The 19,705-nt window shown below is 27.2% G+C and overlaps 1 protein-coding gene across 9 annotated transcripts in view; it reads left to right on the top strand.

The window, feature by feature from the left end:
• sls (sallimus) overlaps window positions 1-19,705 on the top strand; it is a 397,202-nt gene that overhangs the window by 201,936 nt on the left and 175,561 nt on the right. For all 9 annotated transcript variants that reach the window (XM_075372741.1, XM_075372740.1, XM_075372745.1 and 6 more), the window contains exons 76-84: window positions 1,435-1,737; window positions 3,572-3,880; window positions 4,163-4,326; window positions 4,831-5,079; window positions 6,344-6,551; window positions 8,563-8,648; window positions 10,077-10,174; window positions 11,067-11,287; window positions 13,153-13,227. In XM_075372741.1, coding sequence (XP_075228856.1) covers window positions 1,435-1,737; window positions 3,572-3,880; window positions 4,163-4,326; window positions 4,831-5,079; window positions 6,344-6,551; window positions 8,563-8,648; window positions 10,077-10,174; window positions 11,067-11,287; window positions 13,153-13,227 — 1,713 coding nt within the window. The remainder of the gene's footprint in view (window positions 1-1,434; window positions 1,738-3,571; window positions 3,881-4,162; window positions 4,327-4,830; window positions 5,080-6,343; window positions 6,552-8,562; window positions 8,649-10,076; window positions 10,175-11,066; window positions 11,288-13,152; window positions 13,228-19,705) is intronic.

Raw genomic sequence — 19,705 nt, 5'->3', positions numbered from 1 at the left:
CTGAATGGAATTACCTTTATTGTCACAGAATAATTAATGTGTCGTCTTTCTTTTTGGTTTTCAAGTGATAATAAATTTTGTTTGTTTGCCTTTTATAACAAATAAATATATTTGTGGTTTGGAATTTGATGTAATTTTTTTATGGTTTTCATGTCATTATTAATTTTTTTTATTGTGTTAATGGTCTTTTCTTTTAAAAGATTTTAAATGGTATTTCCAAAGAGTCTCATCATTGGAAGAGACTTACCATGATTTGCTTTGTTGATAAAGTTTGTTAGACCTTTGTCTAATAATAAAATTATTTTAATACACAGCTTTTATTCTGTGAAGTTTCTGCTTATGAATTTTTTAACTGATATATCATTTTTTATTAAATCTTACAATGGGATCGCTGAGAACTTAATTCTAATGAACTAAGTAATGTTATATAAAATTTTGTTTTACTATATGAATCGCATAACTTGGAGAAGTAAATTTTTCTTCTCTATTTTATAATTTATAGTAGAAATTGTTTCTGCATCTATTTACTTAAAGGCATGTTAATAGCTTAGCAATATATTGCATTGTCTAGTAAAGGATAGTTTTGATCAAGAGCCAGGAAACTCCTTTTCATTTTCTATTTCTCACTTTTTGGATTGCTGGAGAGATTTATTACCTTTTAATTTTGGTTAACTACAATGCACTTCTATGAATGAGTGAATTGTCCTTACAATTTTTGAAATAGATATAATCATATGATTCTGTTAAAATAAAGGAAATAATTATTAATTTTAAATTTAAATGGAAAATTGTCTATGTACATTTTTCAGTACAGTTCTATGCCTTCTGGTAAGTAATGTCCTGTTAGAATTTCTTTTGAATAATATTGACCTCTATGTTCAACAATTTTTTTTTTTTGAAAAATGGAACTTATTGTTTAAATTTTTTATTATACAAGTGTACGTGCATGTAAGTGACATACACTTTTTATAACAGTGGGTTGTAGCAATTTTTTTAAATTAATTTACATTTTACATACATTAATCATCATCAATTTTTCTCAAATTTTTTTAGTTTTCCAACTTATGATGAAAAGGATGGCTATGAAATGAATTTTAGTGTGGGATGCTCTTCTGACACCAGCATACTGGAGGAAATCAACAATACTGATGATGTAAACTAATGGTTTTAACCACTGGTGTTAAATATTAGTCTTAAATTGATGTTACTTGGAATTCATGTGGAAACCACCAAGTATCACATTGGAGAAAGCCTACAACATATTATTTTTAATATGCAAAACATTTAACATTAAAATTGTTTAGTATTTTTAATCACTACTGTAATGTAAATTGTTGCAAACAAATTTGATTTAAAAAAATATTTCATTGTGATTTTCTTTTTTTAATTTATAAAAGTATTTAATTTAATTAAAAGGTTGTCATTCTATTTCAGAAAAAGAAGACTCTGGAGAAGCACCACGATTTACACAACCTCTGAAACCACAAATTGCCATGGTACATGAAAATGTTGTATTAACTTGCACAGTTATTGGTAGACCAACTCCAGAAGTTAAATGGTATAGAGTAAATGAGGAAATAATTCCTGATGACTCTCATCAGTTATTTTTTAATCCAGATACTGGAGTTAGCACACTTGCAATAACAAATGCTACACCTGAAATAGATGAAAAATTTTATTCTGTTCGTGCTGTTAATAAATTTGGGAAAGCAGAATGTAGGGCAAATATTGTTTTACGTAAGTGTACTTTATGATAATCCATTTTTTCTATTAAAAAACAATTTATATTCCACAAAATAATAATAATATAAATACTTCAAAAAATTAAATTTTTATATAGAAACAATCAAATTATAAAAGTTTATAACAACTCTTATTAATTACTAGAGGATTAAAGTTAGCACATCATTGCCTATGTTTTAATCTTTTGTTATATTAAGAATGAATAAAGTTTACATAGCTAAACTGTATTATTTGTTTATAAAATAAATTATTTGGAATATTTCATATATCTTCGATGACGTGAAAGAATTAAGTAATATGAGAAAAAACTTATTCCTTCAGAATGTCCTTAATTTAGATAAAACAATAGTCTCCAAGATATCTGGTTCATCGTTATTTATTTGGAACCTACAACTAGATATGAGTGTTGACAAAAAATTATAATATACCTAACATACTGTCAGTGTATTGCCATGGGAATCATTTATCCAAAACAGTCACCATGAAGTGCCCTTGTTAGTTACGTTAGACATTAAAGTATCTTTTACTCATGTCACCCGGTGATGAGAGTACATCACATTCTTCTTAACTGTGTGGATTTTGCGATATTGTAGCAGAGATTCAGATTAGCATACAGTATTTGAGAGTAATCTAGATGGTGATGTGAAAAATAAAGAAAATTTTTAAAAATCCATTAAACTTTTGTTTAAATTTTATTATTTATTTGGAATTTCTTTTCATTTTTGTTGGAAGCACCATACTCGGTTTGCTGTATGCCATACTTGTAAAATTTTCTTTGTTCATTTCATCTATACCTTATAAAAATTACAAGTATGGTGGAGTATTTGGATAATCATGAGATTTTTCTGGGTATAACTAACCCATCAAGTTGTTGCATTTGGTGTGTTTCAGATGGTAATTTTATTGTATTAATGTAATATTAATACATTATATGTGCGGGCACTGATGACGACACTTCATTTTTTGCCCAGAAAAAAAATCTTTACATCTTTTTATAAATTGTTTTTTTAAATCTTTTAAAATTTCTACCATATCAACTTTACATATTTATTTTTTGTAAGTCTTTTTTATGTAATTAAAACACCCAGCTTTAGCCTTCACACTTCTTGTTCGGTCCAAACAGGAAACAAGAATCACTGATTTCTCATCTGATAGGGTTCCACAAATAGCTCCTATCAGATAACATCAAGAATGCACTGAATTTGTCATCAGATTGCTGGCTTCCTCAGCTTAGAGTACCTGCAACCCAAGTACGGGGAAGTACGTAGACAGAAGGAAGTACGGGAACGAATGAACAAAGTTAAAGAAAGGTATTATGTAGTGAGAAAGGGCAACCTGTGCACCATAGTAGTGAGCCATCTTGTCCAGGAACCACGGGCAAGACTTGACAATGTTTGTTATTATCTGTTACACTACAACTTGGAAAATTCTTTTGTAGATTATTATGGATACTTTTTTCTTCAACTTTTCAAAAATTATTGAATTGTTATTTTAGCTTAGCTACAGTTTAGTTAGCTGTAGTGCAGATTTTTTTTTGTTTTGTTCTTCGGTTGATAATAACCATTTTTACTTTTAAAAAAATTTTTCTTGTTTGTGGTCATGTTGTAGTTGATTGGTTTAGTGATGTTTATTAGAGTCCTATAACAAATTGTGATTAAAAGACAGAAGTAATGTTAATATCTATCTAGGCCTTAATCTGTTATTCTTAATCTTGAAAATCTGAGAACAATTAATTTATGTCCAACCCTCTTGCTAATTACATACCATTTTTTTTTTTTTTTTTAATTAAATGTATAACTTAATGAATTATGTATTTTTTTTTTAATAGAAGAAACAGCAGTTATTGAACAGCCTGAAGTTTTAGAAGCACCTAAAATTACAAAACCATTACAAGCAGTTATGGTTGAGAAAGGTCAACCAGTAACTTTAGAAGTTGAATTTACTGGTATACCACAACCTGAAGTACGCTGGTATAGAAACGGTAGAGAAATATTACCATCTTCAGATATGGAAGTATTTAAAAATAGAACTACTTTGACATTACATAAAACTACCACTAAAGTTAGTGGAAAATATGAAGTAAGAGCTATGAATTCTGTTGGTGAAGCGAGAACCTCAGGATCTGTCACAATTAGAGGTAATTAACTGTTTGGCTTTTCTTTTTTTTATATAATTCATTCATTTAAGTTATCTGTTAATTTTCTCGCAAAAACCAATATAGAGTTGATATGAAATAAATTTAAAATCATATTTTTCAGATGAAAATAAAAAAGAGAATTCAGACAATATAAGTTTCGCAATACCACATCTATATAAATTTGAACTAAATTAATATAATCTTAATAGTTACTGTATGAATTTGCACAAATAGTTTTTTTATTGTTATTGAAATTAATTAAAATATATTAAAATGATTTAGAACGTGAAGAAATAGAAGAAATGAAGGATGTTAAAGCTCCAAGATTTATTCAACCATTACAACCTAAAACAGTGTGTGAAGGAGAGGTTGCTATAATGGAAGTCATTGTTGAATCATATCCTACTTGTTCATTCCAGTGGTTTCAACATTCAGTTGCTGTTAAAGTAAGTACCATTTTTATTGCCACCGATTATTAAAATTCTGATGGTATTTCAATTTTTAATTATCTAATCTTTTTCTCCAATATAATTATCATTTTTTCTTCATTCCTCAATTAACTAACCTTGATTGCCTTGAAATCTTGTTTTTAGTATTTATAAATACACCTTTTTAAAACATAAAAATTAAACTGAATCTTAGTTTTTACTTTCTGGCTTTTTTATTTTTCATATTTCTTAGAATACTCGTACATTTTAAAATTTATCATTTTAAACAGATGTTTCCATTTTTAATTAGTAAAAAAATCCTGGTAAATTATTAAAAGGGTGGTCTTAAAAATATTTCAATACAATTAAAATTGTGTTACTGTAAGAGACATTTTACTTTGTTTATTGCTTTTTTCTGAGATATTTTATTTCATTTACTTTGAATAGTTGCTTGTGGTAAGTTTTTTCTATATTTACGATTAAAAAAAAGGTGATAAATTTTATTTTATTTCTCTATTTCAGTCAAGTCCAGAAGTACGTATTATGACAGAGAATAATCGATCTGCTCTTATGTTGCCTACAACTTTGATTGATAATGCTGGTGATTATACTGTACGTGCAGAAAATGTTATTGGTTCTGTTACATCAACAGCTACGTTAAATGTTCTTCCTGAATGGGAACAAGCACCTGATCTTCAGTCTCCTGTTTTTGTACAAACACCTGTCACTGCAAAAGTTATGGATGGCGAATCAGCATTACTTACATGCAAAGTAAGTGTGTTAAAGTATGTTTTACTTCTTTACAAACCAAGAAGGTTGTAACCTGAATGTGAGAATTAATTTTCAGATCAATTATATCCTAAATTAGTCGCCCATTTTATTTGTTTATTTTTTTCTAATTATTATTGATTTTGTTATTTATGAAAGTACAAAATAATGGTTTACCAAAGGATGAATGAGGATATGTGTGAATGTAAATGAAGTATACTCTCAGGTCAACTATTCCTGAGATGTGTGGTTAATTGAAACCCAACCACCAAAGAACATCAGTATCATAATCTAGTATTTTAATTCATATAAAAGTAACTGTCTTTACTAGGATTTGAATCATTAGAGTTAATATGACAGTCTTTCAAAGGATTGATTACTTTGAGAATGGTTAATACCAACTGTGAGTTACAATTTGGTTTACAGCTGTTTTTAGGCAGTATATAATAAACAAAGAAACAAGATTCTTCTATTACAGTCAGATAATTTACTGCTTGCAACTATAATAATATATGACCCAGAGAATTAGTTTATCCCTCATCATTTGATGCAAAAAACAGCTACCTACTTACAAGTAATGTTTATTTTAAGTCAGTTTTGTTCTTCTTCTTGACTTTTCTATTGTTACTTTTGTGTTTAAGTTTCTACCCCAAACTGTCTACTACATCTAAAATAAAATTTTGAATTAGGAAATGTGTTATTTTTTTATTAATACATAAAGGAAATTAGTATTAGTGTATATAATTGATTTGTATTGCTGTGACAGCTTTTTATTATGATAGCTTTTGCAATTTTACTTGGCATAATAAGCATTTAAAAAAACAATTTTAAATTGTTTAAAGGCTTGCAGTTGAAACCCTGCTATATCTTTTTAGAACTAGCCTGCTAGTTAACTTTGTGTTAATTATACTTTCCAGAAGAAAAAACCAAAATTTATTTTATAATTTTTGTATTAAGTATTTTTGTTTATTATTTCATTTGTTGTTTGGTAGCAGTGCATAATTGGTTCTAATATTCATTGTATGTGGAATAAATAACATTCATTGAAAAGCTAATCTACATTGAACCAAATGATATAGTATAGTTAGGAAGATAATCTGTTTCCAGTAGTTTTATATAGAGAAGAAAAGGCTTATGAATTACTCCTTAATTACTTCATAATTTTTTTTTTTTAAATTAAATTAAAAATAAAGTAACAAATATTGCAAAGAGTGTTTTACTTACAGTTTTGAAATATCTTATTAATAATTTTGTGTTCTTTTTTTAGGTTATTGGTAAACCAACTCCAAAGGTGACATGGTTTCATAATGGTAAACCAGTTAATGAAGGTAAACAGTTGAATATCTATCAGGATGAAGAAGGCATTTGCAAACTTGCTATTACTGAAGTATTCCCAGAAGACACAGGTTTATACACATGTATTGCTCAAAACACTGTAGGAGAATCTGTATGCTCTGCATCGCTTGTTGTAGAAGGTATTATTTGTAACATTAAATTTTTTTTAAATATCTTTAAATTGAGAACTTATAAAGCTAGTTGATTTTCATTGAATATATAGCCAGTTATTCCTCTTGTTACAATTGACTTTCAATTTTTACTTAAATAGAAATCGTCAAAATCATTCTTTCAGTTTTTTTATCCGGCACATTAATATCCTGCAATACTTCTTTTATAAATATATATGAAATCAATTTACTTCAATAAATATTTCTAAAAATATTATAAATTGTTTCTTGTTATAATTAAATTATGAGAAAAAAATACTTGAAATAACTCTGAAATCATTTATTAAAATATCTATTAAACATAAATAATGTTTCGTTTAATGCTTGAAATCCTTGAAATGAACTACAATCTACTGTAATTAGAAGAAGTATTAAAAAGCATTAAATGTTTATTTCATAACTATATCACAGACTATATGGAACTTTGTAATAGGTTGTATACTGTCAAAAAATAAAAAAGTAAAAAATGGATTACTCGTTTGTTGAGTAACTTATTAAGGTGGGTTATGATGGCAATAAAATGTCTATAATATGACAATGTTTTAACCATAGATTGATAAGCATTTATTTATCAACAGTTTTTAAAAACTATGCCAAACACAGTTTTGACATATTAAAGGATTTTCATTTTGTGTATATTTCAACTAGTAAAAGAAATCGGCTGGCAACTAAAGACTGGAGCATCAAAAAAATCTATGTAAACTACATTATCAATAAATGTAAGTAAATTGTTTGAATTTTTTTTCTTCTATTTTCTTCAATTTTTTTCTTTAGTAGTCCATAAACTTCTTTAAACTTGGAAGTTTATGAATATAACGATTATGTGAAGCAGATGTAGAATGATGAGCTAAGAGAATTTTTAAACCAGAACAAATTTGGTTCCCTTTGGACCACAAACTTAGGAATACTTAATACATTTTTATAACAAGGACTTCACTGAACTGTTAGCAAATAAGTGGCTACAGGAATATACTATACTGGTAGTTATAAACAAATGCAAATTGAAATCTCAATACCTTATAAATACTAATTAGAAATGTTATTCAAATGAAAATATATAAATTACAATTCCATTTACCAAACAATGTAATTAATTATTATGTTCTAGCGCTTTTGGAAGTTATTTTTCCATCTTCAGGAACATCTGATAAACGTGTATATAAGTATTCACTTCACATACTAATTTTATGTAGATTAAAATAAAAATAAAATAAAATTTCAATAAATATAACAATCAATCTTCAAGTTATAAAATAAATTATACATTTGTACATCTAGTTGATAAAAGCATCTCAATCATTATGCCTATGGTATAAAATCAGTTTGGCCAACATATGAATCAATAATTATTGTTTAAAATTTTTTTGAATAAACAATTGGCCAAACTGCTTTTATACTACAGTTATAACAATTGAGACGCTTTTATAGATTAAACATACAAATGTATGATTGACTTTATAACTTGACGATCGATTGTTATATTTATAGAAGTTTTATTTTACTTTTATTTTAATCTACATCCAATTAATATGTTAAGCGAATACTTATACAAGTTTATCAGAAGTTCCTGAAAATGGAAAAATAACTTCCGAAAGCACTAGAACATAATAATTACATTGGTTGGTAAACAGAATTGTAATTTATATATTCTTGTATGTACCAATGGACCATACTAAACAAAATTATCTAAATGAACTAACCTAAAAAACCCATTTATCAAATCGCATTATCTGCCTAACTTCAGACTACAATAGAAAATCATATCATATAAACCAAAGTGATGCATACGTTACTATTAGTTGTTTAGTATATGATCAGTTTGTACTTTCTGCTTGATAGTCCTACAAACACAGAAACTTATCTACAGAAACGTAGTTTAAAAGTTGTACTGGCTATTTTTAATAAGTATCTCTAATATATTTATTTTTTTTTTTTTGTCTGATTTTATATAAATTTATCAGTTTCATAATTTCCTTTACAGCATATGAATATGTTCCTGATTCAGAAGTTGCTACATCTCTTATAACAGCACAAAGTGGTTCTGAGGAAGATCTGCTTGCTGATAAGGTATTTTAAGTTTATTTTTTTTTCCTCTGTTACAAAAAACAATATTCACAGTTTAGAAAATTGATATTTGTCATTAAAAGGAGAAGATTATTGATACTTCTTGAGCTTTTCTTTTTCTTTCTTTTACCTGTTTAGCCTCCGGTAACTACCGTTTAGATAATTCTTCAGAGGATGATATGTATGAGTGTAAATGAAGTGTAGTCTTGTACATTCTCAGTTCGACCATTCCTGAGATGTGTGGTTAATTGAAACCCAACCACCAAAGAACACCGGTACCCACGATCTAGTATTCAAATCCGTGTAAAAATATCTGGCTTTACTAGGACTTGAACTCTGTAACTCTCGACTTCCAAATCAGCTGATTTGGGAAGACGCGTTGACCACTAGACCAACCCGGTGGGTGATACTTCTTGAGCTGGAGCAACCCTTTGGTCTATACTGTGAGGTTGATATTCCTTACCACCTGCCCAACAGAAAGTTAAATCACATTCTTTCACTGTATATGAATTCCATTTCACTACGGCATAATTCTTTCTATCTAAATTTCTTATGAAGTATTAAAATACATAATTTGCAAACATGAATAATTTCAAAAGTAGGATCCTATGATCATTTTATGTGAGATCTCTATCACAGACAATTAAATTCATGAATTTTTTTTTTAATGAATTAATTCATTAATTCACCGCAGAAGCTAGTATGTTTTTCATATGCCTATATGAAAATTCAATTTTCATATAGGCATATGAAAAATTCTATGCCTGACTGGGATCCCTGAATGAAAAGCAGACATGCTACAATCTGCCTCAGAGAACAATCATCTGAATAACCATTTATATTTTTTTACAGTACATCTACAGTATAAAAATACTACATATTATTAGATTTATTAATATTACATATTACTTTTGTAGATAAACTATTTTCAAACAATGATGCATTTTTAACTAACTAATCAATTATATATCAGAAGTGAATGGACTGTTACTTAGAGAAAACGAATTAGATGATAAAAAATAATATACACTTGATATATTTTAAAACTCTATGAAACAATTCTTCATTTCTTAAACTAATTTACTTACCCCATGTAAGTTGTATATTCCAACTTTACAAATAATTTTTCAATTTTTATTATAAATTTCATGAAAAAATAAATAAACACAGAAAAGATAAGTTGACTGCTTAGTCTTTTTTTTACATGAAATACGAGTAGAATATGATGTGATACCACAGAGTTGTCAAATGATGAATGAAATTGAATCTTTAAAAGCTAGAAAAATAATTCTGCCTGATTGGGCTTATGGAGATCACTCTTAGTTGTGCCTTCCTAAATCCAACCTTGTCATTTTTTTTCAACAGTGAGTAAAATAATAATAATTTACATGTCAGAAATTTAATGCATGAAATTTTTTTTATTTTGTTTAGGAAGAAGATATTTTAGAAGACACAGAAATTGGTAGCAGTCCGAAATTTATTACTCCATTACCTGAAGAAGTACCTGCAAATGAAGGAGAATTAGTCAGGTATAATTTTTGCTTCTACTCTTATATTTATTAACTTTTGTAATTAATAAAATAAACAGCATTTCAAAGTTTTTTTTCATTATAAATTTTGCAAAAAAAATGTTTTTTTTAAAACCTTTATGTAACAAAATCAATTTTTAAACCTTGATTTATAATATAATATAATATGAAATAAACTTGGCACTAGATTTAAATTAAAATCAGATTTTTTTGTTGGCAATTTTTTAGTAATTTTCAGTAACCAATCAATCTTATTTCAATATATGGAACTACATAATTATGATTGGATATATAAATTAAACCATTTCTGCTTTTACCTATTGATTTCTTCTTGTTCACAAAATTATATTATTTCAAGATTGAATTATTTTATCAAATTTTACCCTTGCAGAAAATATTTGTTTTTAAAGTAAACAAATATTTTTAAATAATATACAATTCTTTTCCATTCTTATTTATTTTATCTGTACCATAAGCAACTTCTGGTTGCACTACTATTTTGTTAAATCCAATATATTATTTATTAAAAATGTATGTAATGCATACAACTCATTCATTTAATGCTATAGTACGATATGAGAGTGCTTATGGAAAGAAAAAAGAAGAGGAGAAATAAGAAATATGAGTAGTATTATTTTAAATATTTATTATTCAAAACAGAATCTGTCTACAAAAAAAAATCTAAAACATAAGTTTACAAAAAGTTAAATTTGAAATAAAATTTAATCATAAATATTGAAATTTGAAGTTAAATTTGAATTTAAAAGTTTAATTTGTTATATCGTTATTTTTAATAATTCACCATGTTATTGCTTTTCATAACAAGATTGGTATGATTAAAATAGTTAAATTGAAAAATGTATTTTAGCAATTCTTTTTTTCTATTTTTCAGATTGAAAGTAAAAGTTGTTGGTAGTCCAAAACCAAAAGTGAGATGGTACAAACAAGGAACTGAAATTGTACCTTCTCAAGATTTTCAAATTGAAAATTTTGAAGATGGTACATCAGTTCTAACAATAACAGAAATATTTCCAGATGATGTTGGTGAGATAGTATGCGAGGCACAAAATGAATTAGGTGTTGATTCAACAGTTACATTATTAAACATTGGTGGTAAGTTATATTAAACTTGGCTAGATTTATTATGTGCTTATAAAATTATAGAGGTAAAATTATTGTTTATTTATTATTTTTTTAATGGTTGTTTAAACATAACAAACATTTGCTTTGTAAGAATAAAAGCGTTCTGTATCACCATTTAATTGTTTTTAAATATAGTTTTTCTTTTGCTTGTGTGTTCATACCATTTTTCCATTATCATTCTATTTATTGTACATAACAGTTGCTAGGAAAAAAATACTTAATAAAATAATTCCAGTATTTTCTTTAACTGGGGATATTCTCGTAGAAGTTACCTTGTAGTTTTTTGTTTTTTTAAGAGAAAGTACAACTTCTATACTTAACAGCAGACAGTATAATTGTGCCTTTTCTGTTTTCCCCCACAATGTTTTTTTTAACATATTTTAAAAATTAAAATAACTCTACTATAAGAAGTAATTATTGAATTTATTATTTGAATAATCAAAACATTACTGTTTATTTGTAGAGGTTAGTGAGTTAAGCAAGTGTAGGTTATGTTTGGTTAAATTATCATAACATAACCTTCGCTTGCTTCACTCGCTAACCTCATCTAATTAACATTAAATACATAAATTATATATGTTACTTGGGTCTTTTCTTATATAGAGTTATTTTAATATGTAAAATCTGTTACGAGAAACCATTGTGGGGAAAAAAAAAGGCTCATATAATTTCAGTCTGTGAAATCTGCCTACAGTAAGTATGACTTCGCTCACTTTTATTTTCATTAGTTACCTTAGCTTTATTGTACTGGGTTTGGGAAATCATTGTAGAACATAAAGAAAAATTGTTTTCTACAAGTGTGTATGTAATTCAGTTTTAAGCTGATTGTTGGTAAATTTTGCTATTAAATTTGAAGATTTTGTTGTCCTATAAAATCTGGAATTAAAAATTGGAGAATTACATTAAATTATTATTTTTATGACTGGTGAAAAAGATAAAATGGATACTTCTGACAAATTAAAGTTTTAAATTTTGGTTACTCATTAAAACAATTATTGTGTGTAATTTTAATGTTGTGCCACTAGATCATATTTTACAAAAGGTAGAATAGAAATAATAATAAACAACTATTCAAGTTCATATTTAATTTTCATATTCGTTACATTTAACGAGAAAATATTCTTATAGTTACAGTTATTTGAAATTTATTTTCTTTAATTACTTTACTGTATTAACATAAATATATTATTTTATATTAAAAATTATAATATTTTTTTTGCTGTATTTTTTCAGCTTAGGATTCTTGCGAATTCTTCTGATTCAACTTTTATCTCTTGCTCTTTCTTCTAGTCTTCATACCTGTTCATCTCCTTTTCCTTTTTCTTTTTATAAATACTCTACTATCATTTACATCATTCAGTCCAATTGTCATAATTGCATTTACATAACAAGCAGCTTATTTTTAACACCACATGATTACATCACACTAATTAATTATTTTAACATATTATTTTTATTTTAAAAATTGTTTTTAAGTTTTTGCAGGAACTGAATTTATTATTTATTTTAAGTTAATATGTTGCTTTTGCAGTGAATTTTCTTAATTTTATCATTGATTGCTCTTATTTTATTTTTGTATTATTATTATTATTATTACTTTTTGTTTAATGTTTTTTGCTTTTCTTTCAGGCTGTGTAATTTCTCATTTTAATGGTTCTTTTTTAATTTTTTTTTTTCTTTTTTTGGTTGTTTTAATGTTTGTTGTATTTATATTAACAGATATACATTTTTATCATAAATTTGCCATATCTCTAATAATTGTTTTGATTTATTTTGTTTTGGCTTCTTCATTAACTACTTATTTTTCTGTTTTTATTTCTTTTTTATATCATCAGGTATAATTGGTACTAAAGAATATCGTAAACCTGAATGGGTCACTCATATGGAAGAATTACAGGCACAATTAAAAGGTAGTAGTAAACTTTCAATCATACCTGCTTTATCTTTGGATAGTTTGGAGCATGCAAGTGTTAAAGAAAGTATTAGTTGGACTTCTTTAAGAGACTTATCTCCAGGTGACGATTCTGTTTTTTGTATTGAGAAATCATGTGATACTCCAGCATCAGTGGTTTGTAATAAAAGTGATAGAACATTATATCAGGGAAGTGAGTATGAGGATAGTGTAAATAATTCATTTAATGAAATTCGTCATAATGAACATGAACCACCAGCTAGTTTTTATTTGTTGCCACCAATTGAAGAAAAAAGTGAACCATCTACAAGTGGTAGTAGTAAATCTGATAATTATGACACTTCAAAACGACTGATTTCAACATCATTACATAATATTTCTTCAGTTCATGAAACTCATATTAATGATGAATCTCCACGTAGTCAGACATTCCCACGATCTCGTATTTCTTCTAATGAATCACAACGTTCTGGTCCCCAACATAACTTTTCACAAGCTAATACATTATATCCTTTAGAACCACGAGAATTAGATCCTGAATCATTTCAACGACTTCATACTGCTGATAGTCAAGAAGAACTACAAGAATTTCTTTTATTAGAAAGTGAATGCATGATGACTGACAATGGTGCCGGCATTGCTTCTGCCTTCATTAATTCTGATGAAGGCTCAGGTAAATTTTTTTACTAACCTCTAATGTATTTTTATAAAAATAAGCTAATTACAAATAAAATGAAAAAATACTTAATTATTACCCATAAAAATAATGTTTCAAGAATTATAACTTACTTAAAAATTATATTCTTCTGTAATATGATTAAATATGATTCATAGTCAAGGTAAAAAATAAAATAATACCTTATTTTACACATTATAGGGCTCTGTTGTAAACCACAATAAGTTTGTCCTGGAACTGTTTCAATAAAGACAAGACATTTTTGGCAGCAGGGATATGCATTTGTTCAGTTGCTTTTTCGCTATCCCAGTGTGTTTGTAACTTACTGTATCTGTATGAGTGTTTTATGTTGGTTTTGTGAAAAAATTCTGTTTACAAAAATTATTGGCATTAAAATTTTTTAATTTTCACATTTTCTATCGTTAATGAATTCTGTTTCTTTAGATTACAAGAAGTTTAATTTAGTATGTTATTATAAATTGCATTTTATTATCATAGAAGGTATGAGAGAGTATGAGAGGGTATGAGAGAAAAAAGTTATGTTTAATGTTTTCAAGTTTGACAAAGGAGGCACAAGGTGGACTGATCCTTCATAAACAAGTTCAGGAACATGTCACCCAACTACAGGAATTTCAGTTGGTAGTGTTGGAAAAATTTTAAACAAAAAGCACTCCTAAAAAAATTGTAACACTAAAAAAAACTTTTTTACAAAGTAAAACGTTTTTACAAAGTAAAGGAAATATTGTGATCGCAAAGCATTTCGGTTTTCATATTTCAATGGAGATATCCATCTTGACCATCCCTGAATCCATCTTGACTAGTTTTGACATCTGTACATACGTATGTATGTATCTCACATAACTTAAAAACGATTAGCTGTATAGGATCTTGAAATTTTGGATTTAGGACTGTTGTAACATCTAGTTGTGCACCTCCTTTTTTGATTGCAATTGAATGAATCAAAAGTGTCCAAAGAACCAAAAAAAACCAAAACATTTGGATTTTGGACTTTTTCTTAACTACAGTAACAAGCCATGATTGCCGAGAGCTTTTCAACTATATATCTTAAGTGGTACTTATTTTCATTGGTTCCAGAGTTATAGCCAAATAAAATTTTAATTAATGAAATATTTGGACTAACAAGGAGAAGGCAAATAGGTTCAAATTGACTTCATCTCCTTTTTTTTTAATATATTGATTTATTAATAATTATTAACCTCTGATTGTAAAACATTTTCACAATAAATAAGTGAATACAAAAAAAAAAAAATGATAAAATATCATTAGTTATTAATCAAATAAAATTTTATGTACTTTTCATTTAAAAAAAATATGTATATGTAGTTTAATAGGCGTACAAGGAAGTCATGTGATATCCACAAGAGATTTTTTATAATTGCCATCCTGTGAATTGTAGCAAACTTATTTCAAAAGAAATTTATTTACATTTTTCAAGTTTTATAAAACAAAATTTGTTTGTTGCCTATTTGTTAATCCTTCATTTTTCATGAGATTCCTATACATATTTATAAAGAGTTTAGGTAAATGATTGTTATATTCAAATAAAATGGGTTTTCCAGATTCTTGTAAGTACAATATAACAAAAGATCATGAGTATTAAGTGTTATACGCAAGGAAAAAAATAAAAGTTTAAAGTTGAAAAACAACACAGCAACTCAACTGGAGACCTCTTGATTATAAGATTAGAATATTTGCCATCCAGCTGCTGCTGCTGCTGTGAATGTAGATAAACTTGAAATTCTTGAGTTTACTTGGAAATAGGTACAAGTTTGAAGCTGTCACTTTGAATGTAATACAGGGACCCCCCCTCATACTCACATAAAAAAGGGAGAGGTTATTTCTCTTCAAAAGAATAGTTAGTTATTCCTCTGTATCTTAATTCTCAATATATTTACTACATCTTATATCTTCAATTATCTGTTCTGTCTATGCTGCATTTTAAAATTTGTTATTTTTTAATAGTGGCCTGTTTCTAAGAGGTAATATATAAAATTTGATTCTGATGGTATGTGTTGTCAATATTTGTACATTAAAAGATGTATTAACTCTGTCACAATAAAAAAAAAACATTTCAGCAAACATTTTACAATTCACCAACATTTTAAGAAAAAAACTATTATGTTGCTTTCAAAATTATAAACTAAGTACACCAGATTACACAACAAACTAAGAAAGCACCCATTAATAAACCATTAAAGAATGTGTACATCCACCCACATTAGAATCCTCTTCCATAAGCAGCACCATAGGTATTATACAACTTGCAAATTTAGCACAGCAAAAAAATTTGGAATAGTCATGAACTCAGTATACTTTTAACAATATAAATTTATAAAAAAAAATGAATTTCACCAAAACAACATACTAAATAAACACAAAACTCATCAAATATATTACTTGGCTACATAATGAATGGATTTTTTTTTACCACTTTTTACCAAGCTAAGTGTGGTTAGATCAGACTGATCTCAGATGCAATTATCAGTAAGAGGTATCCTCTGTGTTAAATTACAATCTGATGCTCCCACCATCTGCTTTATTATTGCTGTGAATTATAGCCCTGAAAAAATCTGATACAAAGAATTTTGAACGCAAGTAATAAATATTTTATTTAAAAAAAGTTCTTTTAGGAAATTGTTTCCCCACAAAATGCAATAAGTATTTTTTTTATTCTGTATCTTAATCTTTCAGTATTTTTTCAAAGTTGAGCTCTTATAATAATTGAATTAAAATTTGTGTAAAAATTATTTTAATATTTAACTGTAGATTATAAATAAAGATAAGTGTTTCATGCATGTGTGTGCACACATACTAACACAGATTGTTGAAAAAAAAAAATTGCTTGAATAATCCATTTGTTGCATAATTTATCCATTGAAGAGTTTTTACCGTATCTTGTACTTGTTGGTTAAATACTAGCATTTCTTTGGGTATTTCCAATTCTTAGATCAAAAGTGGTCTTGAACAATCCTACTACAACATGTAATGTAATCTTAAATTTCCTAAACAATCATGAAATAAAAATCAATATTACAGTTGGGATATCAGTAGGTGAGGCTGCTGGCTTCTGATTGGCCTTAATTCCTAACGCAGATCTGGCATTTTGGATAACCACATTGTTAAAAATAATACACTATAACTGGATGAGTGACTGTATTAACTAACAAATAAATAAATGTTTATTACCTTTAAAAGTTAATTCTACATTTTTAGCACAAAATAACAATAATATAATTAAAGTTTAACTCTGTAAATGTAAGTAATTTTGGTTACATAATGATTTTAGATTGCAAGTTTGTCAATTAGGAGGTGGGGTTTTTTGGTATTTCTAATTCGTATTATTTGTGAAGTATTGAAAGCTGACAAGTGATGTCATCTTTTTTCCGTGTGTGACAAACATGTAGAAACTGATTTTCTTTAAATTGTTTATTCAATGGATTATTCAATTAAAAATTATTTAAATTAACCTTCTTAGATGTGTGTGTGTGTGTGTGTATGTTTGCCTATGCTAAATTTTTTTAATACTTGATTCTGTGTTATTTTTATATGTTGTGTGCAGATTAGTTTTTGGCTATTTTGTTTTGTTTTGAAAATAGATAAGTGACAAAATTAACTACATATAATAAGGAGCTTTTATTTCCAAAAAATAAAAATCATCTTTGGGTGAATAATATTCTAGTCATTTTAAGGTAAGTTAATTTTTTACATAGTTATAACATTATAGTTTCTGTTATTATGTAATAAGTGAAGGTAAATGTCACAAAAAGTTAAGATATCAATATAACAATTAAGCTTGGTTTTTTATCATAACAACAACATTCTAGATTTTTATTTTATAGTTTCAATAGTTTGATTATTAAGTTATTTTTCTATAAGTTTAGTATTAAATCAAACATATTTTTAAAATTTGTATTTTTTGTTATTTGTGCAAGTTTGGTATAGTAGCAATATGTTTTTTTTAAATTAACTTTTATATTAATAACCTAAAATTATTATATAATAGAAACTATTATTACATAAATGAGGATACTTTAATTGGACTAAATGCATACAGATAAACTGAAGCATCAGTTTATTCTAAAACTGAGGTTAGGCTACATTGTTGTGGTTACTTGCAAGTTTATCCGAGGATATACTATTTAAACCTTTTTGTATGTGTTACCGTGAAAGACTGTTATCTGTAAAATGTTGATATTGTCCGATGAATGATGGTTGACACATCATACAATATACGTCGGTGAAAGACCGAAATATTTGCTTGTTCCTATCTTCCCCTTCCTATAGATCGACAAACACAAACAAGTCTGGTGGGGGTCGAAACGATAACTAGAAATTTAAATAAAAATTGCCCAATACCGATCTCTAAGGTAAATAGATTAGGAAAACCCCACGTGAAATAGCAAGTTTAAATTTAAGCCCAATATAAACTACGCTCGCTAATCTTGTCCAATTAATGTTAAATACTCAAATTATGTTATTCTCTCCAACACTGGAGGCGATTAATCAAATTCACCGCATTTATAAAAAAATTTAATCAGATTTTCAGCATTTTATAAATTGAAAGGGCAAATCCGGATGTACAAACGCAAATAAATAGTTAGATGGTTTACCCTTTAAGCTGAATGCGGTAATTCTGATTAATCGCCTCCAATGTTGGGGAATAACATGTACGTAATTTGTTTATTTAAAGTTAGAGACAAGGTTAGCAAGCATAGGTTATGTTTGGCTTAAATTCAAACTACTTTTTTTTTCGAGTGTTTCTTTACGAGAGTGGTATTGGGTAACTTTCTAATTTCTAGATATTGTTTCGACCTCCACTAGAACTTATCTGTTTTGCCTATTTATCAAGTCTTGGCAGACGTATTTAGTATGTACGACATTCGTCGTAGAACATTGACATTCTCCAATTTCGATCTTTTACGGTAACATATACACCACTTATTATTTAATTTTTTTTATCTGCGATTTAATCTATTTATGTATGATATCGTGTATATTTAAATTTGTTGAACATATGCTGTTAAAGCAAATAAAATGGTGGTGCAATTATTTTATTTTTTAAATTTAGGTACAACAAATGCGTTACAATAGTTTCTTTACCCTTTTTCTTTAGAATAGTACTTCTTTAATTGCATAATTTGTATTTAAAGAGGTATCAGTGGTTAATTTGGTTGGGTTTTAAAATTTGTTTTTTGTTTATATAATGTCGCACATAAATGTTAATATAAGTTTATTCATCCATTTCTGAGATTTCTTTCTTATTATTCATGAGAGTTCTATTATAATACAATCTGTTAATTTGGGATTCAGTCAGTCAAGTTGTTACTGAACTTTTACCAGGATAAATTTACAGCGAAAGGAAATGTAATCAGAACTGTCAGTTGTTACATTGTTCTTTATGCTGTTATCATTTCAGCTTTTATTTTGTAACTAAAGTTTTAGTTATTAGAACTTCAGTCTTTATTAGAATTTAAATTTTTGTTAAGTCAAATTATAAAAACAGCTTAGTGGAATGATACACATGCACAGATTATTAAGAAAATTACGCATGTTTTTCTATATTGTATAGTTAGTTTAAGCAATTTTGTTCTTTAGCTTTGATTGAATAAGCACAGTGCCAAGCTCTATTGGTTGTTGTCCAGTGTTTGTTGTGATCTAATGTCCAAAGTTGTTAATCTCTAGCAATCTATACTTTTTTAAAGGTTAAGATGTTGGTTGTTAAGTGTTTCAGATGAAGCAAAAATTATGAATTGTTTTTTCACATCTTTTGTTACTATAG

The sequence above is a fragment of the Lycorma delicatula genome, chromosome 8 (assembly GCF_047948215.1).
Source record: "Lycorma delicatula isolate Av1 chromosome 8, ASM4794821v1, whole genome shotgun sequence".
Lineage (NCBI taxonomy): Eukaryota > Metazoa > Arthropoda > Insecta > Hemiptera > Fulgoridae > Lycorma > Lycorma delicatula.
The sequence above is the reverse complement of the archived record's forward strand: the minus strand, read 5'-3'. Positions and strand labels throughout refer to the sequence as shown.